The 26,164-nt window shown below is 37.9% G+C and overlaps 1 protein-coding gene across 1 annotated transcript in view; it reads left to right on the top strand.

Annotated features, from left to right (window-relative positions):
- Window positions 1–26,164, top strand: part of EXT2 (exostosin glycosyltransferase 2) — a 71,435-nt gene that overhangs the window by 41,910 nt on the left and 3,361 nt on the right. Inside the window, exons 10-13 of the mRNA XM_041399632.1 lie at window positions 11,522–11,688; window positions 18,694–18,837; window positions 19,347–19,475; window positions 20,656–20,738. Of these exons, the coding sequence (XP_041255566.1) occupies window positions 11,522–11,688; window positions 18,694–18,837; window positions 19,347–19,475; window positions 20,656–20,738 (523 nt within the window). The remainder of the gene's footprint in view (window positions 1–11,521; window positions 11,689–18,693; window positions 18,838–19,346; window positions 19,476–20,655; window positions 20,739–26,164) is intronic.

Consider the following 26,164-nt stretch of genomic DNA (forward strand, 5'->3'; position numbering starts at 1 on the left):
ATTTTCCCCAAGTTATTTATATGTGTAGATTTTTGGAACGAGGTTTGGTTTCAAAGGTATATTAATTACTCCAGTGTGAATTCAGTGCTGTAAATCTCTCAATTATTTCATTTTCAGTAGCTGCGGTGTACTTTGCCATCCTGGCATAATGCTGTACTGTATCCCCTTGTGCCAGGACCTCAATCTCAGTCTGCCCAGTCCTCACAGCTTGCTGCCTACCTTTTCAAACCAATGATCCCTATCCCATGGGTTTCTGTCTCCTTCTGTGCAATGTCATTGTACACTCTATGGGCTGCTCTGTGTCCAACAAACTCCCTTTTTTCCCATCCCCAGGCTGCCTGCCTCATGAGACCATGCTGCTCCTAATCTGTTCCCAGGTCCTCAGCTGGAAACACATGTCCTGACATTAGTGAATGCCATTATGAAATCAGCATAGAATAAATGGGAGGTCTTGCCCCATGTAAGGGAAGCTGGCTAGGCTTGGCCTTTGGTAATCCTCTCCAGTGCTAGGCAGACTCCAACACTGCTCATTTTATTTCTGTGCTTACTGTTCCCTAGGGTGACTTTCTTCAAGGTCTGACCACCAGTACTAAAATCCTGAGCATTGTGCTGGGCAAGTAAAGCCTCCTCATTCTGGATTAAGTACTGCAGCTATAGTAGCTGTATATGAGCCTGGTTCCCATGTGCTGTACATATGGATCTGTCATTCTCATCTGAAAATGTGGTGATTTTGTGGGAAAATAAATGTTTCCTTTTAGGAATATGTGTGCCAAAAAAAAAAAAAAAAAAAACCAAAAACCAAAACCAAAAAAAACCCTGTATTCTTCTGAAGCGAATTCTGTTGTTAGGACTCCTCACTTTATAATTTTCTTTCCAGAGGCCTCAACTGCTGTTCTGTTCTACTCTTCAAGGTTAGTTATTCTGCATAGCAGCAAGATGCAATGTAGAAATTAATCCCTGACCACTAGTCTAATTTACCATCTCCTAAGAGCTTCTTAGAGCCCAGCTCTTGCTGCCATTCACTTGGCTCATTTGCCGTTTTGGCAACTTGCTGCAGTTTGAAGCAGAGTAACTTTATTGCTTGCTTTTAAAAGTGTTCTTTATTATTTCTGGGCTAAATACCTCAAGTTTAGTAATATTTTCAGTGTTTTGCAGCCCTTTAGAGTAAAAATTGTTGTGTATAAATTGGTAGCAACAGGAATTTCTGCAGTGAGCAGTTATTTTCTAAAAGCAAAAAAGCATAGTGATATATGCAGTTATGTGATCACTGAACCCAAATGAATTGTTTCCACATTTCCTTCAAGTGAGTCTGAGGTACAGGAGAGTTGAAGCAAGAAGATCTTTAAAATGACCTTTTCTGTTCAATCATTGTATTAATCTTGAAAATCCAAGTGTGTTTAATTCTTTTCTGCCTCTACTACCCCTAAGTCATAAACTAGTTAAAAAAAAGCCCAACCTGTATGCTTAAAATCCTGGACTTGAGATCACAGTTGAAAGCATAAGCAGTTTTGTCCTTGCATTAGCCTAAGTATTGCATTGAAGGGAATAACTATTTGTTTGTAGTGTCCCTTGTCCCTTTATTGCTGTTACAAACATTGTAATCTCTTGGCCCATGGCTAGAGAGAGGTCAGTTTGATTAAATGAACTTGTTTTATTCCAGATCCATGCAGGACATTCCACTTGGCTCTTCAGCCAGTCTCTCGTTCAGTCTGTCTATTAGTGATCCTAATCCTCAGACTTCAAAGCTTCTGCTGTTTATAGCCTGTTAAAGCCAGGAAGTTTCTGATGGATTAGAACAAGGAATGAGTTTGAAGTTTGTAATGTGCACCACTGTCACTGATAAAGTCTAGTTTATTACCCTACAGTAGTATCTGCACTTTTATGGCTATTCATTTTTAATTGGTTGTAGTAAAGCAGAGGTGCTTAACCTTCTAGAGCATCAAGTGCTTTATTTCTTGGTCCTTTCCACATAAGGGACATGTTTCAGTACAGAAGCAGATCTTGGCTTTTGTCATTGCAGCTCTTCATGTCTTTGTTTTGTTTTGCATGTGTGAGTGGGAGGGCTGGGTGAAGAACATCCAAATTGCCATCCTTAGTGAGTATGTGTGCGAAATTGAGAATTGGGCTTAGGTTTTCTGGGATGCAGCTGGCCAAGTGCCACACAAGTGACATGTGGCCTTTTCTTTCTTTCCTCTGTCAACATCACAAAATTATTATAACTGAAAATATCATTATTATCAAAACAATATGCGATGCATTTGCAATAGTGTCTTTATGTAATGACTTAGGAGAAAAAAACAAATGAAAATTAAATACCCTAAAAATTGCACAAAATGTAAGATCATGGAGTCACAGGTGGTCACTGCCATCAGTAGTGCTGAGCATCCCAGCTAAGAGGCTGTAGCTGATTTCAACTGCTGTGCAGTGGTAACAAGTGTGGGGGGTGTGCAAGGTGTCTGGAAATGAACTCTTTTCAAACCTAAGCCTCTCAGGCAGATGCAGCTCTGATGCAACAGAAATTTTCTGTTATGTTGGCTGATAAAAAAGGTAAGCAGGTAAGAGGGCAATGGATTAATTAAGCACTTGACTGGAAAGTTTTCAACCAAATAGTGTGTAAAAATATAAAATTGGAGAATTACATGTGTGTACATGGGTTAGATATCAGTAATAATTTTAAGATTGTTTTTTCCTTAGCCTTAAGAGTTTGTAAAGATCATTTTTTTAACTTAATGTGTGAGAGTTATCTGTGGAAGTCTGAACTCATAGTTCTGTGTTTTCTTTAGAATCAGTAAAAAGACACAAGATGAATCTATGAGAAACACAGATGTCTTGTGCAAAGACAACAAAGTTTGAAGTTTACACAATGTTTTTGATGGTAAAAATATAGACTCTTAAATGTGAAATAGCAGAAAGAAAATATCGCATACAGTGATGATTCTACTCTGGAACCTTAAAACATTACAGAATCAGCTTGTTATCTTAAGTACTCAATGAATTTAGGAACATGATCTCTGCTCTGTGTCTTTGGCTGAGTTTTGCTTGTTTTCTGCGCCATGCATTGTATGCAAGAAGCCCATCAATGCAGCAGTAATGACAGTAGGCCCATAACTGTGTGTATAACATTAATAAAAATAGTAAAAGCCTTGAAATATTACAGGAAAAAAATAAGCTTTTTCCTCCTCACTCTGGATCAATTAAAATAAACATTGTGGTCTAAGTGCCTGCTTCTGGGAATATTTTGTAGAAATCATGATTTTTTCCATCAGGCAAATATTTTTTTTCCTTTCATTTGTGTTTTTCTAAATTGCTAGTTCTGAAATTCAAGAAAATAGTCTGTGATAGAAATTTCCACCACCATTTGTTTCAGACAAGTGAAGAAACCACTTTGTCTACCACATAAATCATATTACAATGTATAAATTCATTGCTGTTAGGAAATATGCAACAAGCTACAAATCATGTGTGGTAGATTGATTCCGTAGGTTGTTTTATAAAAATGAAAAGTGTATTTTAAGGAATGTATATTTTTTGTTTAGTTGTGGATCCTGAAGCTAAGTTGCTATAAACTTCTTATGCTGCTACTGAAATAATAATCTTTGTATTTCTATTTAATGCTGTTAATGGACAGCGTTGATATAAACTGTTGGGGCTAATGAAAGTGAGTATCCTTTGGATTGCTGTACCTTAAGAAAGTGTTATCTTAAAAAAATTAATAAAAACAACTTCAGTGACAAGTCTGGGTTTTTTTCCATACTGTGCCTTTGGTAGTCAGCACTAGTAGGAATGGTTTTTTAAACTTCTCTCTAAGTTTTGAATTAATTTGGCTTCTTGATGATGGACTTAATGCCATTTTCCTTGATTAGCTAGAGAACTAACTCATGGTGATTTTAGTTTTCCATAAGGCATATTACAAACATTTTGCAATATTACTTCCTAGGAAATCTGGAAATTTAGCCTATCAGACCCATCTTAACAAACTGGGCCCTTGTGTCCTAGAACCAAATGTTCTGTTTTGTTATATACAAGAGGAATTCTGTAGAACAATATAAACACATTAATGTGGGTAGAAACCACCTGTTTTGAACTCTGAACAGACTTTTTCTCTCAGCCATAATGGAAGGAATTCTGATAATAAGTAGATGTAATATGCCTGATGTTCTTTCTGACAGTTTTTTTAAACTTCAGACTCCAGCTAAATTCTACCATTCATTATTAGAGACTGAAAAAGTATTAATTAGGTTTCATTAGCAATGTTCAATTAGCTGCATTCATGCAAACTACTATAGACCAGCTAGAAAAAGCATCAGATGAGAGCTTGTACAGAAGTTCAGGTATGAGATTTGAGTATGCTGTATGGGATTCTGTGCAACTGCAGGTACCAACAGAGCATGTTTAGACATGTTTTCTGCCAGTTTTTTGTCAGTCTTTGTTTACCTTGCAAAACTTCTGGAAAAATTTTTCCTTTTTATATTTCCAAATGGACTCCATAGAAGTTTTGGGAAGTGAGAGCATTATATGGCTTAATATTCTGGACCCAGATTATCACGAGTCATGAGATATTCTTAGTTGTTGTTATTGAGGCAGTAAAACAGAGAAAGAATGTTTGTTCAAATTACTTTTTATGAGTCATCAAAATGCTGTGATTTTAGCCAATAAGTGGATTTTAGAAAATTTGTCATATTGGTTTTAATACTGACAAGCATTCAGTTCTTGCTGTCAGGAGTGTATTCTGTATTTCCAGCTCCTCATTATCCTTACCTGCTGCTTCCAATTGCAAATGCAACAAGCCATCTGCATTCAAGTATTACTTGCTATTTTTTGAACTTGATACTACTTAGAAGTGGTGTGCCAAGAATATTGGTTAGCTCTGTACAGCTGCTGTACTGATTCCCATTTACCCTATGCTGAGTGTTGAAACTGGGAATGGATGATTAGCACGCAGAGAAAGTAATTCCCTTTGTAAATACACTTCTGTCTGCTGACAAAATCAACAATAATGTTTGTGCTGCAAAAGGACTTCTTTAGATGCTATTAGCTTCCCAGTTTCTCAGAAGCAAGGATACAGAGAAAGGTGCTATTTAACAACACGATGGTGTGTCCTGGTTCCAGCTGGGAGAGGGTTAATTCTTGCAGTCTGTACCACCCTACTATTCTGTACTACCTCACTCCAAGGGAGAGGGAGTCTCTTCTAAGGAGAAAGGCTTCCTTCTGGTAGAAAAAACTTGGTGGAAGGAGCTGTCTGATATTGTCTATTGTTGGGTTTTTTATCATGTGAATAGTTTATTTTCTTGTACCCTGTTGTTAGTATGTTGCCACTACTGCTCATTTTATCTCACTGCTGTTTGCAGTAAGTTGTTTTTACCTCATCTTGTGATCTTTGCCTTTTGTGCCTCCAATTCTCCTCTCCATCCTGCAGCAGGCAGGGGGAAGGGAAAGAGTGAGAGAGAGCAAGAGAGGTGTATGTTTTGGAGAGTCTTGGTGGGGCACTGAACTGGGGAGTACCATTCCCAAACCATGGCACAGTGCCATTTCTCTTTGAAAAGAAATAATACATTCCATGGAAATATTGTGCTCTATTATTTTTAATGATCCCCCTTTTATGTATGGTGTAACAGTTCATTCAGTACTGAGGAACAGGGCTAGATTACAGACTAAGAAATCATTTTTTATATATGAATAGTGTGCAAGCTTTGTTACATTTTCATTACAAACATTTGATCACAAGCCTAGGGAGGTGTGGAAAATGAGAGACGTTTTTTGTGTGAGAGGGTATTCCTTCAGGTTAAAATGAAGTTGCCTCTTTCTCATGACTGTCCTCCCTTCTCTTATCTACATGTCTCATGTGATTCACTGGCAGTTGTAGCTGAGAAACACATAATTAGAGGATGGGATGTTTTGCTTCTCTTTTATATGTGAGTGTTTTAATTGGGAATGTAACTATGGCACCTTTTTATCCTACAGTTTAAATCATCTTGAAATCATGGTTAAACATTTTGCTGTGAGATTTGGACTTGCAGGACTTAATGGTGGAATTGTGGGCTGGCCAGAATCACAGCCATGTGTGGGTTGTTGGGGTCTGTAAGCCTGTTAGAAGAGGGAGCTGCATTGGGCAAAGTGGGGAAACTGGTGATTTTGTTTGGAGGACCACACACTGTTTTCTATGGGCTTCTCCAGCAATCAGTGCATCAGTAGTCCTAAATAGCACATAATTCTAATCGTGACCTGAGTCATTACCAGAGAGCAAGTATAAGTGTTATTCACTCTCCTCTCGTGATTATTTCAGTATGACACACAATAGGAGGTGCCTGTCATTCTCTTCATAATCCTTACATACATACATAGACTTGTATTCACTTCAGAGAGCTTTATTTCCATAATTTGCTTCAGTTTTCTGCTGCATCACAGAGTCCTCATTTATTTTTTTAAAAGTAAGAGTCGTCCCCAGTCCAAATGTGAATTTTTACTTTTGCACGCCTAAAGGATCTTGTGCCATGATGTATGATCCTTAAGCTTCTTATGTGTTTGCCATACTCTATTAAAGGTCTGTCTTACTGTAAGAATAAAGTCTGTGCTTTTACCTTGGTTGTAACAAAATCTTGTAAACTGAGAATTCCCTCCATACATGTTTTGCTAGTGCTGAAGTTTCTCAGAACTTTCCAAGCAGTATCTGAAAATTCAAAGTCTGATATTACAGAAGTGGCAAACCTTGTTTCTGACTGCTCTTTAAATACAAATACTTTTCTTTTGTGGTCCTTTAAAATAAATATAGGCAATTTTAACCTTCTGGATGGATTCTAAAACTTTGACTTCTGAAATGACTATTGTCTTTTTTTATATATGTGTTTCTTTTGGACTTCCTGTATCAGAGCCGATTTGTAATACTTGGATCTCTCAGTGGAGCCTGCTGTCCTTTGTGATAGTCAATTTTGCCTGGGTTGCCAGTTGTTACCCAGGTGTCATTGTGTCATAACAGCTCCCATGTTCTTCCATCTCTGTAGAGGCAGCAAGCTCCAGTATCAAGTCAGCCTTGGGTAGCCTTGTGCATTTTGCATGCTGCAGAGTAACTGGTACCCTAATGTCTTATTCAAAGTTTCTCCAAAATGCTTATATTTTCTTTTCATTAATCTAAGGCTAAATTCAGAAACTTTATATTATGTTTCTCAAAGCACAAATATTTGACAGTAACATACCCGTTGCTGAGAACTGGTCATTTTGAGAGACTTTCCGAGACCTTAGTAAATCATGTGGATTTAAGAGGATTTGCTGACATCTGAGATGTGTGCTGATTATAATTAGATTGCATCTTCATTTTTCATACACTTTTCATTACTTTTTCTACTATAACCATTTTTTATGCAAGTGGCATGTATGTTAGTAAGCTATCAAATAGTTGATTTTTCAGAAGAGCTGGAAGTTTAATGCTTATATGCATGCTTGTTTTTCCAAATTATTATTTTTCGATCCGAGTGATTTTTCAGTTTCCATTTCTGTTTTAATATATTCCTGCACTTTGTTGCAATTTGGTTGTCATTTTTTTCAAAATGTAGCAGACACAAAAAGAAGAAAAGGCTGAATAAAAGAATGCTTAATATGTATCAAATGTAAACTTTGATGCTACCTATAAATAAAAATTTACAAATGCATACATACCTATGGCAATTCTGATTGCAACTGAAACACTTGTAACAGTATTTTTGGGACCTATCAGGCTGCTTAAAGTTATTTTATACCAATTCTGGTGTTACATTTGGATAATTGTAGACTATTATCTAAAGGTCTTTAAGAAGCTTGCAAACATTACAGAGTGTAGTCTTTATGAGGCAATGACATCTGTCTTTGTGAGGTACCTGTAGGTGTCTGTTACCATTTATTAAATTGCACTTGCACATTATATGGTAAAGCAGTGAGTGAAATCAAGAGTACTAATTTGCAATAAACAGTTCCAGTCATTTAATGTTACTGCCTCCTAAGGTTGCAATGACTAGGAAGCTGAAAATTTCGCAATTTCAGTGGTCTCCTACTGGAATCAGCATTTCAAATTATGATTCATGCAGGTCTTTTCAAGACCTTACGATGCTGAGAATAAAATGAGCTCATAGTTCTATAATTGGAATCATTGCTCCATTTCTGTAGTGGCCCCAAGGAGCTTGCTGTATCTCCCCAGCTGGGGGCTGACTGTGACTCCCTTGGAGTCCATCAGTAATGGGATTGAATCCTCCCAGCTGACTACTGCTCAATATCACAAGCCACTCAGATGTGCTAGGGCTAATGCCTTATGCCTTCTAGGAGAAGGACAAGGGGTGACTAAAACAGGACAAGAACGTGCATACATGTCCAATAAAGGCCATGGTCTACAAGACCACACAGATAAAAGTAGATTTTACAGACACGTTTTCAACCTTACAGGAAAATCCTTGGAGCAGGAAACCTCTTTTTTAAAATTTTTTTCTTTTTTTTTTTTTTTTTTTTAGCCACCCATGCCTGCCAATCCTCCTTGCTAAAATACAGCTCCAAGAAAAACTGACTTTTGAAGACTTTCTGTGGTTTGGAAATACTGCTTTATTTTCCCTTGTGAAGTAGTGTTCAGACTCTGGTGTCTTTTAGCAATGTGCAGATTTGAGGGTTGTGTGAGCTGTTAAGTGTGAGAGGCCCAGTGGCAATGGGGATGGACACATCTTGCTGGGAGCAAATTTTACTTGTACATGTGGGAATGAAGCAGTTTCTCCTCTTCTCTGGTACTGTCTTCCTAGTGCAACAGACTGACAGTGGAAGGAGTACAGAACTGTCTTGGAGGCAGACCTGATTCAAGGTTTTAATGGAAGTGTGTGCACATAATTGTATCCCATTCTTTTTGGTGTTGTCTGTCAGCCAGCATTCTTCAGATCCTTCTGCTGAGAACAATTCCAGAATATGACATATGTTATTGTTTAAGAACTTAAACCATTTTCTTAGGTTAGAACTTCTCTTAGTCTTGTCCTTACAGTGGCTTTTTTTCATTGTCACCTGTTTAACTTCCACTTTTCACACCCAAAACACAGAAACAAGAATCTTATTTTCTTATGCTCTTTTCTGAATGTCTGTATTTGCTCCCCATGTCCTAGTAGTTTTATTCAAACTTCCTATTCTTATCCTGGTGACAGTCAACAATCTTACTGTTCATGAAGTTTGAGGCAGAAGGTGCATTAAGACCATCTGGGTTGACCTGTGTGTCATAAGTCACCACATTGCCTTTCTTTTCAGTCCAGTGACTTCAAACTTGACTGCATCTTCTATATAATACCCAGCCTTGTTGAAAGACAAGATGTACAGAACCAACTGCTGTCCTTTTAAACTTGCCAGAGGTTAACCACTGTTACTATTAAAAATGTCTGCCTTATTTATACTTTGAATTTGCCTGCCTTTAAATTCCAGTCATTGTTTTTTGTTATGTCTTTCTCCAGTTTGTTGAAGATGCATGTCATTTTTCTTATTGTGTAGGTGCCTGTACATGTTAAGCAAATCTACTTTTTGTTCCTTCTTTTAATTAACTAAACAGATTGATCTCCACATTCTACCAAAAGGCATTTTCATCTGACATCAAATAACTCATTATTCTTTCTACACCATTTTCAGTGTTTTAACATGGTTTAAAATATAAGAACACCAGAATGAAACATTATTTTAGCACCTGCCTGTGTCTGCATACAGGTAAAATTGTCCTGCCCTCAGCCCCGATTTCTTACTGCATACCCATCTATATATACAAAAATTGTATTATCCATTCTGCCACAGCATCCTGCTGAGAATTAATACCTATTCTGTCCCTTTAATCCTTTTCAGAAGTGGCTTTTAGGGAAAAAAGTTGCTGTGGTCCCAGTGTTTAACTGTGTCTCCAGTATGTTGGTGTGTTTTTTGTTCAAATGCACCTAGTTTACTATGCAGTCCAGTTGTATAGAGTTTAGTAAGCTCTGTATGACTCTATTGTGATCACTGTTTTTCATGTCTCCAGGCTTTGTGTCACTTGCAAATTGCACTGGAAATTTATATGTATTTCAGACATGAAAATTCCAGTGCCTTCAGGTCCAGTAAATTCCACTTAGCACAGAATCAGAGAATGGCTAAGCTTGGAAAGGACTTCTGGAGATCAGCTGTCCAACCCCCCTCTCAAGCAGGAACATCTCCAGATGGCTTTCAATATCTTCAAGAGCAAAATTTCACTACATCATCGGGCAACCTGTGTTAGTGCTCACTCTGAAAAAGTCTCTCCTGATGTTTGGAGGGAACCTCCAGTGTTTCAGTTTGTGCCTTTGCCTCTGGTCCTTTCACTGGCCACCAGAGAAGGCAGCCTAGTTCTCTCTTCTTTGCACCTTCCCTTCACGTGTTTGTACATATTGGTGAGACCTTCCTTGAGCCTTCTCTAGCCTAAATAATCACAGCACTCTCAGCCTTTCTTTGTAGGGGAGATGCTCCAGTGCCATCAATACCTTCATGGTTCTTTCCTGAACTCTCTCTAGTTTGCCCATGTCTCTCTTGCTTTTAATTAAAATACGTTTTCATGAATAATTGCTTTTGGGATGCATCATACTGTAATAATGACTACTGTTAGCCTTTGTGCATGAAACTGTGCATGCTTATATGCATTTAGAATGAATGTTTAATATTCAGCCCTTCCTTCCATTTCCTTTATCTTGGTGCTCTACATTTACACCTATAGTTATTCTTTTGTAGGAATACAATAAGGTTTTGAAATTTTTGAATATATGCAGAAGCTGTTAATGTGACACTTAAGGTGCTACATGTTAAACACATAGGAAAAATGAAAATTAATGCCATGGAGGAGTAAATTTGATCCAGTTTTGTATCTCTGTGGGGTTTTGTTGCTATTTAAGTTCTCATTTGACTTCTGAATTTTAATGTTTGTGTACTCCAGTGCTCTATTCTACTTGGAAGAATGCTGTAGGGCACAAGTTGGAATCCATTTGTGTTTATCTAGTTTTAAATTATCACTGTAACTTAGGACTTTGAAGATGAAAGAAATTGCTGAGACACGGAATCTACTCCTTAGCAATAGTCAATAGTGCTAAACATTTAATTGATATAATTTTTTTTTGTTTTGCTCAGCCCTTGATAGAACTAACATTCTTGATCAAATTCTTTATGGCCCTAGACATGCAGTCAGTAATTGTATACTGCTGCTTCAAATTATTTTAGTTGCAGTTAAGTATCTTTCCATGCTGTGCGTTCTAAACCAATAGGTATTATCCCTACACTTACTCTGTGAGTGTTGCAAGTTGCTGGTTTGGGCAAGCTGTCCTCTGTGTAGCTGCCCATGAAGCTCTTTGTTGAGAGATACAGAGGGAAATGTAGATGAACTTCCATCTCTTGCCTTCATTGCTCTCGTGTTTGCCCAACTGAAACTGCTGTAAATTCACCGTTAAGAAGCGTTTGTTTAGATGTGAAGAAGAGTAAAAAGCAGCTAAGATGGATATGCAGATTCAGAAGTATAACATTGAACTCTATTTCTTTTAACTTTTCTCTCTAGATTCCCTCTGGCCAAAGATTCGTGTTCCCCTGAAAGTTGTTAGGACTGCAGAAAACAAACTTAGCAACCGCTTCTTTCCTTATGATGAGATTGAAACGGAAGCAGTGCTGGCTATTGATGATGATATCATTATGCTAACCTCAGATGAACTCCAGTTTGGCTATGAGGTAAGAGAATTGGTTTTTCCCTGTCTCCTAGGCCATCCACTTCAACGTTGTATATAAAGTGTATATAAAGTGTATATAAAGTGGAGGAAGCACTGTGCAGTGTGTTGAGTCAGATTGTTGCATCTCTCTTTACTATAATAGTTCAGTGCTGACTGAAACAGTTTTTCAGATAGTCATTTCTTTATTGAAAAACCTGCCAGCTAAGAGGTTTTCAGTAACTGGTACAGGAGTGCCAAGAGACTCCAGAAAATGTTGTAGTGGAATAAGTGTAGGGGAAGCAGTCTGAAGACTGAGCTGCATTCTTCTTAACTTCAGATAAATCAGAAATGCTAGCCAAGGGAACATGTCTTGATGGGCAAAACGAGTTTCAGAGATTAAGTACTGGGAGCAGAGGAGACCTCTTGGGGACATGCCGAAGTAAGGTGGAGTGCAGTGAAAGGAAGAACTGAAGAATTTCAAGGAGGGGACACACAGATCATGTGCTTGAAATGGCAAAGCTTCGACAGCTGCTCTTGTGATGAGGGTATGGACAAAAAGAGAGCTTGTCCAAATCAGTTAGCCATGGCAGTACAAAGAAGTGACAGTCTTCCTAGGTACTTGAATTGTTTGTTAAAAGTACACTTGAAGCAGCAGAGTTGTCTTCCTTCCAAAACTATGTTTTGAATTAGGTAATTTTTTGTCTTCCATTTGTATTTGAGTATATAACAGTCTATAGAATAAGCCCACAGTCCATAACCATTACTGTTATATGTGCGTATTTAAGACAAAGCTGCTGTATTTGTAAACAAATCAGAAACATTACAAAATGTAATACAATATTTTAAGAAAGCTTTGAATTATTTAGTCACACCTGTACATGCATTATCAACAGCAAAATAACACTGGGCTTCCTAAGTGAGAGCTAGAACATGAAACTGTTACCTAAGTTGAATGAAATTATGAAAACTGCTTCTCTAATGTGGAGAAAGCTATCAAAATGTGATAACTGAGCTGTCAAATTTTTAGCTATCTTAAGTGCAGTTAATACAGGATGATATTAAAAAAAAATATATTGGGCATATTTCTTTAATGTATGTACATGTGAGGTGAAATATTGCTCTTCCTCCCTCTCGAGTAAAAGAGACTGTTAGCAAGTAACAAGCTTTTGGACTCCAGAAATGTCTTGTGATGATGTAGGTATGCTGAAGTAATAACAAAGATGTTAAGTAGTGGAGACAGAGGTTTCATCTATCATGTGTGTCTCCAGAAAGGAAATATTTTCCTTGCTAGGTTAAGAGTAGTGAGTTAATACATGAAGTGTGAAAGATGGAAGGAAGAGAAGACAACTGAAGGAAGGGGATTTTGGCTACATAGACCTTCTCTATAGTTTGTTGTCTACACTGAATGTTTTAAGCAATGTACTGCAACAGCAGAGCAATCAAGTGCTGGCAGTTCTGCAAGCTGACTTACTTTTGCCTGTGTTGGTGCTTATTACTACTAGTTTTGAGAGTCATCTGATGGGATGAACAATAGCATATTCATAATGTGCATGCTGCATAAATTCCTTCTCCATTTGCATTTTGACTTCCATTTTCATAAAGCTGTCTCAAAGTGACTAAGAGTAAGGAGTGATTTACCAAAGTCACCTAAGTGACTGTGTAGGTAGTTCTGCTATTGGCAAAGCAGGCTTGAAGGGCTTTGAAGCAAAGATTCAAACTGCAGCAGAGTTCCAGCTGTGTCAGCCAGAAGTCATGTAAAGCAGAACCTTGGTTTTTGTGTGTCTGAACTGTTAATTTTAACACCCTCAGTGGACAATATTTGTAACATCACATGTATGATGGTGAGTCTGGTCACTCACACAGAAAGGAGTTATCCTCATGAAAAACAAAAATAAGGCAAAGAAAATTTGATGTGAATTCCCCTGTAGTCAGTGCAACTAGGGGATAATCAGGACCTGCAACTGTTCATCTCCTAGGATTAAGTCCAACAGGTCTAGCAGTTTGGTAGTGCTGGCTTATTTATTGGCCTTATGGCCATGTGCTTTGGTTGCAGGGACTATCTGAGTAACGGTCCTTATCTTCTGTGTGTGAATGTAACTGTTTGGACATGAGATTGTTTACTTTGGCAGACTGGAAACTATTTCATTTGCAGTTTTTTGCATTTTATTATAAATCCTATTCTTTTTTAATTCTGGGAAGTCAGCTTACTGCACAGTAACATTGATGGAAAATTAAATTGCTGTGTTGAGAAGACAGTTGAGACAAACCTATGAGTAATTTGAATACTTGTATTTTGAGTTTGGCTTCACCACCCCCACTCCCTCAATAAATTAAATGAATAGAAATGTCTTTGAATACAGAAGCAGAGCAAATTATTCTAGAAATACACAGTTCTCCTCGTATAGGGAGTGGGTGATGTAACTCCTACTCTCTGGCACAGAAATCAGGGGCTGAAGATTGATCTTTCCTGTCCTTGAGTGTCTGTGAGTTGCTTGACAGGCCTGAGCTGGCTCCCAGATGTTTAAATTGTCCTCAGCCTGTGATAATTTATTTATCTGTTTATGTGTGTTACCAGAAAAGTATCTCTCAAACTCTTGACTCATTTGCAGGGGAATCCAGAGGGAACAGTAGCAGCATATAAGGTTACTAGAAAGTTTTCTTTTAAAAGTAGGTCTGCTTCTGCTTTGGTCATATGAAGGGCTGGAAACGTGACATTCAGCAATTTTCTTTTCTCTCTGGACATCCTTGAGATTTTGCATTTAAACATGTGGCAAAACCCCCTCTGTCACACACTTCTCTGAATGTATAGAGCAAGCCTTAAAAAAACCCAAAAACCCAGAACACTTTGATCTCTGTACACTATCAGCCATAAAAAATTATAGTAACACTCAAAGTGTCAGACATTTTTTACTTGTTAAAAGTGAACTATTATGGTACAGTGATTTATGACCTTCCATAAATCTATTGGAGCGAGGAGAAAAATAGTCCCTGTGTGCTGCTGTATTAAGGTAGCAGAAGAACACTCATGACATTCTGACTTAGAAAAAAGTAGTTCTGTTAAGTTATATGACTTGGGACACTGGAAAAAAACTGTTATGTCTAGATAATTTTTTTCCCACTTACTGAACTTTGTTGTTCGCAGAGAGATTATCAAGAGAGACCCAAGAAATGGAACAAGTATTTAGGTTATCATAATCTTGAAAAGTTAAAGCAGAACCATTGGCCACCTCTGAAGTGTTTGGTGTTTGAATACAAGACTGAAATTAAGCATTGTAGCATTCCCACCTCTGTGTCTCAGCTGGCCTCGAGGCAGATATCATAGCATTAAGTAATTTCTTATCCCATACTTGTGCAGCACTTTGTCCTTACAGAGACAAAATATTTTTATTAGAGCAATAATAGAAATAGTCTAAATGGGGATTATTGTTCTGAGCCTACGTTTTTCGTTCATAAAATATACAGTTTGGTGCATTGCTAAATTTGCATTTATTCTGTTGAAAACTTCTGGCCTTCTGTTGGTAGATGATCTTATTCTGTCTCAGAATTGTTTTTCAGTGCTTCATGTCTCTGGCACTCTTTAAAAAAAAATCTATTCTCTGTTGAATTGCATATTTTGCTAGGCTGAAATTTTCATGAAGTTGGAATGCCTTCTTCAGAGGAATTCTTCCTTGCTCATTTAGACTTTAAAAGTTTAGTTTTCAGCATTCCTTTGTAGGACGAGTACTATAACTCTACTTAACAAAAAAATTCTTCACTGCTGGCCACATTCAAAGCTCTTCTTCAAACTGATGATATTTTACAAAATGGCTGTGTGCAAAGCATCATACATCTTTTAATGGACTCTGTGTTTACATTTTACTTTATTTTTTTAATAGTAGCACAAGCCATTTCTTTGAGGACTGGGAAGTAATTAAGAGTGGATGTGGCTCTGGAAGGCAGAAGGAGTACGATGGGTTGAGTTTGTTTTTATTTGTAGAGAATAATCAGCGTTTCATTTTTAAAACGTTGTCATGGTAGCTTTGGAAATGCTGTCTATTTTCTGTTCATTAAATTGCTGAAATTGCATGTGACTTAATGTAGTCTACTGAATTTAATACATGAATGTTTTAAAATGTTTTGTAGAAGGAAATGCTTCCCTGTCCTTCTGGCTGCATGGAGAGTTTGCTGTTCTGATGGCACAGCAAATTGCACAGAATAGTTGAGGCTGTCAGGCAGAAAGAGCTCTGGAGAGATGAGGCTGGAGGGTGTTTTAGCTATACTGTTTATATCACTTGGGAACTTGACTTGGAAACAAAATTACTATCATTTCCTTTTGGTTTTCCTTACAAGACTTTTAGTTAAACTACTAAATCAGAACTTCTATTTGACATTTCGTATGGGAGATGCTTCATATTTATCTTCAGGGTTGACTACCAGAGTCTTTGGAATGACTTGTCTGCAAATAAGCATACCTCCTCTTCACTTGGCAATATGTTTTTCCTTGGATGTGTCCCTTACCAGTATTAAAGCAGGCCATCCTGCTTAGTCTGAGAAAGCTAATAAGATCACTGGCTAAAATGAAATGTACTCCTAACAGACTAATAAATTATAGGCAACCATCAAACAAGAAAATGGACAGTAATACAAAATAGAGAGTAGTATTAGAATCATTACCACTATTTTTATTCTGAAAGCTTCCTTTTATGCAGTAGCTGTATATATTAATTTTGGCACAAAGCATATGTATGGATTTGGGCAATGAGCTGGATGGAGTCACTGGGAGCCTTTCCAGAATCACCATTGAATGAGCTAGTGGTGAACATTATGAAAAAGTCAAGCTTTTTCACTGACTTCAAAAGCATTGCTTTTAAAGGGAATCTTTGTTCAAAACACCAAAGTTACTTTTTAGATCGAACTGACAATTTTCAGAGGCCAGGACAATTTTTTACAGGGTAGAGTTGATATTTAGAGTGACACAACAACATCTGTATGAGTAATGTGCATTATAGTTGGCTTTTATTTTATGTCATTTAGACTCTTGAAGATGACACCAAGGGCAAAAACTATAAGGGGTATGAATCCAGAGTTCTGTGTTGAGAAGGCACTGCACTCCCATGGGAAGCAGTAGCTGACTTTAATCTTTCTTTCAGCTGCTGTTAATATGCATGCCATTTCCTCTACAAGAATTCTTAGCCCAGTACGGTGCAGATCTGTAGTGTTCCATTAAATCCTTTGTTGAGCCTCAGTAGCTTATGTGGTGATGTCTTCCGACAGCTGGGAGATAGACATTTTAATATTCAGGTTTAAAACTAAATCATTAAATTTTTGAGTCCTGGAGAGTGAGGAATAAATTTTTGAGTGTTGTACATTTAGTTTTGTGTTCTTTATTAGGGTTTTCTACATCATGTCAAAATAGATATCTCAAGCCCTCACTGGCTTGCCTGCCAGAAGTCTGTATTGTTTTAATTAGCTTATGGCACCAACTTGTAAGTGTCCTCTGAATTCTCTTCCTTCAGTTCCAAAATATCTCCGCTTTCAAGAATCCTCTGTGTTGGAGCGTTGTCATATCTAAATATTATCCCAGTACTTGTGCCCTAGAACTGTCTAGAAAGATTGATTTCTGGATAAAATAGTAGTTGAGGAGTCAGAAGATCTGGTTCCCATTCTTGTTTCCTGTATGATTTTTGGCAAGTTCCCTCATCTGGACATTTGAAATAATAACTGCCCTCATCATGGGATTCTGAAGCTGTATTAACTGACAGCAATAAAATGTGTTGAGATGTATAGATGAAAAGGTATATAGTAAGGAAAAATAACAGAAATGTAGATGCAGAAGCAGTAACTTAAAACTGATTGTTTTATCATATTTACTGTGACAAAATACTTGCACAGAGTCCTTATAGTCCAGGCTTCCCAACTGAAATGCACTGACACATAAGAAGTGGCCAAAGTGAACTGCTGATGGGGTGACATTAGCAGGATGGTGGAATTCCAGATAACACTTCCTTTACTGTACATTCAACTGTAGGGCTCCCTTGTCTTTTGTACAGATGAAAGAATTTGTGAAGGGATGCTTGGGGATTTTTGAGGTACTTTGTTCTTGTTGTTGATCTTGCATACAAAAATTTCATTATAGATGCATCTGTTTGTTTGTACATTACCAACCTAAACCAGAAACTCTTGTAACCTAACTGTATGTTAGAGAGTGAAGATTCATTCTTCCAACAAGCCTAGCAGTTATTGGGATTAAGGGACAAATTTTGAATAATTTGTCTGCAAATAATGCAGACAAATTTTATCTAGCAAACAAATAGCATTCACACCCCTCTAAATAATTATAATCCTTCCTCCCTTTTTCTCTAATGCAAAAATTGTCCATTATTTAATGTGGCCAGCAGTGTGGAGAACTGGGGTTGCGTTAATGATGCCCTTCTCCTTGTTCTTGTCTACTGTATTTGATCCTGTAGTCAGCTATAAAATAATGTATGGAGTGACAAGGATGGTATCTTGATTGTATCCAGCTGTCTGGAACAAGTCAAGGGCAAAGCAGCCTTCCATGTAGCCAAGCACCCACTAAAGAATACCAGAAATATTAAAATTTAAGCCAGTTCCTGACAAAGGAAGCAGGTTGGTTAGATCCAAAGCCAGCTGTGAAAGTAGTTAGGTTGTAGTCATATCTCCTGAAGTTAACATCAAAAGTTTCATTTTAATCATGCTTGGGTTTAGTTAGAGTTAAAATCTTTTTGAATAGTCATTTGTGTTTTTCTATAACAATTATTTTAGTAGTCCATTAGTGGCCTTTAGCTCTGGGACATGGCTTCTCTGAATTGTAGGATCCTTCCACAGCAAAGCTTACTGTTTTTTGTACTTCTTCTTGTTGGAACTTTTTGTTCCAAGAATTTGGACTTAGAAGAATTTAAGTGATCTTTGCCCCACTGAAACTGTACCCTTCCAGATGTGTTGCATTTGCTACCCTTCCAGAAAGCAGATGTGTTTGCTTTCTGTGCAGGGCTGGTTAACAGCATGTCACGTTTTTTTTTCTCTTCAGGTCTGGCGTGAGTTCCCTGACAGGTTGGTTGGATATCCAGGTCGCCTGCATCTTTGGGACCATGAGATGAACAAATGGAAATATGAATCAGAATGGACCAATGAAGTCTCAATGGTGCTCACTGGGGCAGCCTTTTATCACAAGGTGATACACAACTTGCACTGCACTAATGTACAGTGTGTGCATTAAAAAAGATCTGTATGTGCTTCTGTCACTGTTCCATCAGTTTTTGTGGTGCTATGATTATGTTCTTTAAAACAGTTGGAGAACTGATTGCAAACTTTACCTAGACCTCTTTCAGTTGCTGTGAAAACCATTGATTTGTCTCTGCTAGTGAAATAAAACCATTACTTGCCTTTATGAACTTACAAAACTGCCAGTTTGCATGACCTGAATGTACCTAGCAGATTTTGCAGGGAATGTAGCTTTGTAGGTTCAGAAAAGAGAACCAATTTTAATGAAATTTGTGTGGTGGTCAGGAAAATAATAATATGCAGTTTAGCACCCAAAAATTCTTTCTATCTGCTGAAGTAGTTCTTGTCTGAAGGCACTATCACTTAGCTGCCTGCTGTTCCATGACTGAAATATTTAGTCTTGTAGTTACTGTATCTATATTTAAAATTATCTTCTTTTTCTCACTTTATTCTCTGCAGTATTTCAACTATCTTTACACCTATAAGATGCCTGGAGACATCAAGAATTGGGTGGATGCTCATATGAATTGTGAAGATATTGCCATGAATTTTCTAGTAGCAAATGTCACTGGCAAATCAGTCATTAAGGTGGGGCTTTTCTGCTGTTTATCTTTACAAAATTAAAAAATATGAGATACTTATTTAAATTTATTCAGTTGGCTTCAATATGTTACTTAATCCTCCTTTTTCTCTCATTTTTCCCCAGTATGGTATCTTGGTCTCCTTCCATGATAGAAAAGCCCTTCTGGTAAAATTTTTATGTTAACTGAGAACAGAATTATTTTTTACCAGTTGTTTCTGGTGGTTATTTTAGCCATCTAGATGAGCTATAAAAAAGATAATTTAAATGACAGCTGTACATATGTGTGTGTATATGTACATGCCCACAGACATATATTTTAACTATTTGAGATCGCTAGAGGAAAGAAATTGCTAACTGTCCACAGCTCGCTCTGTCGTGGCCTGACAACAGCTGATTTATAGGAATGTTAATTGCAAGAACATTAATTGCAAGATCAGCTTTAAATGAACTTTTTATCCCCGACTTAATTTCCTGACATGTTTCGACACGTTTTCGGGTCTAGACATTCACTCCGTACATTCATTTCCAAGTGTGTCAACTTGGAATGAGATTTAGAGGCCACCAGGCATTACTTCAATTAGCAGGGTCCGTTCTCCCTTCTGTCCATCATCATTTACTGGGACTGGTGGCTGCATTTCCTAGAAAGGTCTTTAGAAGATAAAGTGTGTGCTTTTGCCGAAAAAGTTTCTGAGCTGTATGAGGGCAGAGCAGAGTAATTTGGCACCTCTGTGCGATTCGGAGAGCCTTGCAGGGCTTGCCAGTCAGCTCTTAACTGGAGAGAGCAAAAGAGCGCCTGTTGGATTAACGTTACGGTGAAGTATGGGAAGCTATATTTCATCGCTGTTATGGCTGCAAGAACAAATGGTGTTTATACAGGGACCTTGGCAGTGAGAAAACAGTCATTAAACAGGAATTAAGGAGCTTGTCATCGCCACTTCTTTTCGGTTACAGAAGGAAAAAACCCTCCAAGCCGTTTTTATTGGGCCCCTGTGAATTTTGCAGTCAGCCGGGCCAGATGGAGCTGAATGGAGAAATAGAGTGGCTTTTTTTTTTGTACACCCCCTCATTTTGAGACAGCTCAGCTTACACTGCAGGCATGTTCAGAGGTATTGCACTGCTCTCTGTGCAAGGAGATTAATGTCCCTTCTGTTGATATTTGATAATATCTGGCATGCCTTTCTGCAGGTGACCCCACGAAAGAAGTTCAAATGTCCAGAATGCACAGCAATTGATGGGTTATCACTGGACCAGACACACATGGTGGAAAGGTGAGTGACCACTCTCTGTTTCTCTGATTGCCTTGTTCTGATCCCTAGAATCTTATCCTGTGTCTCATTAAGTTAGGATCAAAAATGATAGTGTTTTTAAAAATTACTAATTTTGAAAGAATGTTACATGGATTTGATCAGCATAAGTCATTCCTACAATGGGTGATGTGTCACTGAAAAGCAGACTACTACAAAAAAGGACTTTAGAAGGGTACAATTTTCATCAGCTTTGCTGTAAAGCTTATAGGACACATATATGAAGCTCAGGTCCTTGGTTGGCAGTACTGTCAGTAATACCACATTTCTGTTTGCCGTGGAATATCAACTGTAATAAGTATGAATTCTTTTTTTAAACCAGGCAATTTGTAGCTTACCAAAGAGCAGAAAGGATATAAATTATTAATAAAATAATTTGAAGTGATATTTGTACATCATCTTCTTTCTAAGGATTGTCAAGCACATTGCTTCCACTAGTGAAGGACATTTGCTGCACAATTCCATGTTGCATTTTTTAACAATGGCAGCATTATTATGTTTTTTCTAAAAATTTAGTTTTGAAATGAATTATGCATTTGGAAAGGCAGTGAATGCTTAGAGTGAAATACTGAAAGTTTATAAGTGTAATATTTGCATTCCCTGCTTTACAGTAAAGGGCTTTCCAGCCTTGACAAAGACACTAGGCTTCTCTCTGCCTTGGCTTCTGAATTTGTGAAATCAGAAGTTTCTTCATTTTTCAAAGCTGTTCGATGTGTGAAATGGGCTGTCTGACAATAAATGTACATACCAGTTATTAGGTGGAATTAACCTGAAATTTAGGACCAATAAAAGCATCTCACTTTAGGCTTCTTGGGCTGTTGCATCTCTCCTGCAAACTTCGGGAAAAATTATTTCCTACAAGAGAACTGATGAGGTAGGTAAGCAGGGGGAAGAAGTCACCAGAAGATACAGACAGTTGGACTTGATGATCTTAAAGGTCTCTTCCAACATTTTTGATTCTAAGAGGTGACAAAAAAAAACTGACCTTCATTTAAAACAGGCCATTTCAGATTTGCATGGGGAGGTACAATATGGTTATCTTACTAGTCATTAGTAAGACACTTATAATTTTAACAGTGAACTTTTTTCTGTCCTTCTCTGCAGAAATCACAAAATTTTAAGTATTGTATGGGCTTTAGTAAGACTGGATTAAAAAAGTTTGCAACTCAGAAGTAAAACATATCCCATTAAGATGATAAAAATTACTCTGCAGGAAAATACTTGATAAAGGGATGGGAAATTTTGTAGATCTTAAATGTTAGCTAAAAGGGAAGCACAAAAGGTTCCCCCATATCTAACAATTCTGACCTGGCTTACAGAATGGACTACCTAAGCCGGTTAAGCTTTCCTGTGGTCGTAGCAGTAGTGCTACAACAACACTTGGGAATTTTAGTTATGAACTAGGTTCTCGTTAAGGTAAATGCCGTAAAAACAGAAGATGAAAAAATTGCTCTTTGCCTTGAAGTGCATTATGATGCTGGGTAAAGGTCGTGTTTCCATGTCTATAGCAGTTCTTGTATCCTCAGAGTAAAGTGTCATTGACAGTTTATTGAGAACATGTTTAAACTGTTGTTTTGCTTGTCTGTAATTTTGAAAAGTGGGGAATACTGGGCTGTGGGAAGTGTTAGATGGACTGCAAATCCACATACTTTTATTTGCCTAGCCAAAGAAGTACATGCTGAGATAGAATCTGAGTGCAGGGGAATCTGGAGAGGTATACAGTTTAGGTACATTCAAACTTGATTTTGAAAATCCTTAATATCATACTGAAACTGCTTGCTACACCTAATGCCTTCTTGCCCTGTGTTATCATCTACCTAAATATAAGGGAGCTATTTGAGAATCTAAAAGGGTTTACTTTTTGAATCTTTTATGCTAGATAGTAATTTAAAATGGATAATAAATGGTAACAACTCCTAGAGCAAATTTTCCTAACTTAGCAGTGAGTAAGGCTCTCATATCTATCTATCTATCTATCTATCTATCTATCTATCTATCTATCTATCTATCTATCTATCTATCCATCCATCCATCCATCCATCCACTATTTTCAGGGTCAGGAGAAAAGCTGAATGGAAAAAAATGCATGCATCAGGGTATCCTTGCCATTATAAAAGAATAACTTTGTACTGATAACTTTACAGTAACAATACCTGAGGTATCAGGCAAAGAGCCCTTATCAGCTTCCCCAAGTGCCTGACTTGCTTTTTAGCATTCAGAGATAACAAGCAGGTAGTCTGAGCTAATTACTTGCCTGGATATCCAGGGATCAACCTACTGTTTGTGAAACAGTTTATCAGGGCTGTCATGTACTCGCACAACATTTAGTGTTAGGTTTCTGGTTCGGAAATAGCAGAGGGATGCCCAGCAACTGCCTGTTGGTTTTTGTAAAGGGAAAAGATTTGAGAAGACAGTTGTGGAGATCTGTCCAGGAAAGATACATAACTAACTGGTTTTGTTGGGCATTTTGACTTGTTCAGCAGAGACAAAGGAAGATGGTATAGTTGAACTCTGTCTCTTATTATTTAGAAATTTTATTATTTTAGCGATACACTAAATCATGGGAAAGCCAACTTTGGTATTCTTCCTGCTGTCTAATTTATTTTAGAGAAATAGAAGACTTTAGTCCCCAGGGTTATCAAACTCCATCATTAAAATACATTCACTGAAGAAAACTTGGAACCAAGAATTCCTCTCTTGCTCTAGGTTAGCCTTTACATCAGGTCACAGAAGAAACTGCAGGGAGGTCTCATAATCCCTGTATTTACAGGTGTTTAAATAGCAACAAGTTTACTGCCTGTAGCATCTTTGCATCTTGCTCTCAAAAATGGACAGTTCTTTAAAATGCAGTCTAGAGGGCAAGTGCCAGTGCAGTAAATATAGCAAAGGGCTGAGCTGCTTCTGCAGCCACAATAACAGCAGTGTTTTATTTAGGACATGTAAGTATTTGTCAGAGTCAAAATAGGAAGCCATTTCCTTAAGAGGCAAACTGCCCAGGTCACAGTTGGCCAAAGGTTGCAGGTACAGGGCTACCCTGCCAAAAAGTTAGTTGAATTATAGCAGTGAGGAACCTGATTAAGAGAGACCTTAACAAACACCAAGTTCATCCAGGGGCAATGGGGCTCGCACTTTCTGAGTTCACACAATCTTAATGTCTTATTAAGCTGAGTACAACTGTATGTTGTCAGCAAAGCAAGGGAAAAAATAATACTTGGAAGCAAACATGCCTCTGTTACTTTGAATTTGAAAAACTATTGATACAACTAAGAGAAACACCTTCCCTCCATATTGAGATGACATTACATTCTCTAGGCTACCTAGCTTTCAGTGTTTAATGTTCTAGATATCCTATCTGGTTTATTTTGTCCATAAGTGGCAAGGACTTCAGAATTCAAGTGATTTAGTTCAGTGCTAGAGATGAAATTTTTGGAAAGAAGTGTATTTCTTTCAAACACACTTTGTGGCTTGTGCATGATATTTCTTTCCTTTAAAAAAGCTTTTTTATGATCTTTGAATTTGATATTTATTTGTGGAGGGCTAACTTCTGCTTCAGCCAGAGTGTTTAGAACATACTAATATTTCCATTTTTAATTTTTGCCATTTCTTTAACAATGAAATGGTTTCCTGGTGGTTAACGATATTGTACTGGCAGGCTTTAATGGACTTGCCACCAAAATAAGTTCAGCTGTAGGAGGATCCCATCTTGATATTTTGTCATAAGACCTCACTTTTGATTTGGGAGTATAACCTCTGGAGGGAAGAGGTCAATTTTGTCTGCTCTATCCATTTAGTTTTGTCTTTTGCTCTGAGGGTGCCACTTAGTTCCGGTTGTGACAATGGCTGCTCTGATGTGGACACCTGCCTACCAGGCAGTAGGCTGAGATAACTAATTCATTTCACACCAGCCACCAAGCAGCTGTTACATTACAATGTCTTTCAGTCATTACTGGCAAAGGCAGGATTTGAACCAGTAGACTAAAAGTATTCTTGTATTCCAGAAACCAATGAAGGCCAGCAGCTGTGCAAACCTCTCACATGCACATCTCCCAGTGCATCCCAGTGCATCTCCCATCTACCTCCTTGGCTGTGAAGTTTGTGGGTTTCCTGCCATGAGGCTTCTCCAATACGCATCATGGATTAGTTAACCACATTTCTTACAAGTAACAGATTATTTGAAAGTCTGACTTTATCTAAAAATCAGATGTGTTTAAGATATCTCATAGTGGGCATCCTGTGGAAGCAACAGAAACTGCTTAATGTTCCTGGAGAAAACACTTAGATCCTGCTGTCTGCAGGAACTACTGCAGTGAACCTTTCAGTGCCTGTGGTCCAAATCTCATTCTCTTGATGGTTCACCTTGTTATTGCAGATATTGAACAGCTATCTGGGTCTTCACTTCAGTCCTTACTGGTGGCTCCTTTGCTCTTTCACATCTCTGCTACACTGGAGCAGATAGTGCTTGTCACAGGAGTAGAGATTGTGTCCCACTGTACATGGTTTTCTCTTACGCTCTGAATTCCTTTTCTTTTCTTTTCTTTGTGGTCCCAGTGATTTGAATCTGAAGATAGGAAGGTATGAGGTAGGACGAAGTATGAGAGGATGGGAAGATAGCAAAAAGTGAAGCATCTGCATTTACCTGTATTAATATTTTATTCAAGTATCGCTTCATATGAAGTAGTTTTCTGACACTTTTCTCAGGGCAGAAAATGGTCTGAATTATGACCATTATAGCTTGAAACAGCTATGTGTTTGAGGAAATAATTTTGAAAACTGCTCTTGCTGTCCCGTCTACTTCAAAAGAGTGTTTGGGGCAGTGTTGGGCAGTCCTCATCACAGAACTGTCACACTCAGTTGGTGTGATTGACCAGGTCCTGATGAGGAAAATTATCCTGGAGCCATAGTGACCCCCTAACCCTTCAAAGGGGTCGGGAGAGGGTGCAGTGGTTGGAGAGTGAGAGACCTGCTCTGCCACCGCCTGCAGCACTTCAGACTCTGTAGCTGAGTCAAAGTGCTCACTTTGTTTGTTTTCCCTTTTGAATGGCAAAAGAAATGTCACCTGTTTTCTTAACGCTCTCTGTTATGTGCAGGGAACTGTTGTCATGATCCTTGGTATCTGAATTCCTTAAAAGCTGTTTTATGTAGCAGGCAGCTCATGTTAGCTGAGCCTTAGCTGAGGTGAGATGAGCCAGGTTTTCTCTGCCTTGCTTCCACAGGTAGTGCCCTTCAATGAAAAAGTTAAAGGAGCAATGTAGTGGTTAAATATCTGTTTGCTTGTTTTTTGAAGAACAATGGCTGTTCCTTTCCACATTACTGACACCTGGGATTATTAAAATTGAAAGAGTCATCAATGGTCCAGTTTTTTGTGCTAATATGATGGTCTTATTGCTCAA

This window comes from Onychostruthus taczanowskii, unplaced genomic scaffold (assembly GCF_017590055.1).
Source record: "Onychostruthus taczanowskii isolate IOZ18803 unplaced genomic scaffold, ASM1759005v1 scaffold1, whole genome shotgun sequence".
Classification (NCBI taxonomy): Eukaryota; Metazoa; Chordata; class Aves; order Passeriformes; family Passeridae; genus Onychostruthus; species Onychostruthus taczanowskii.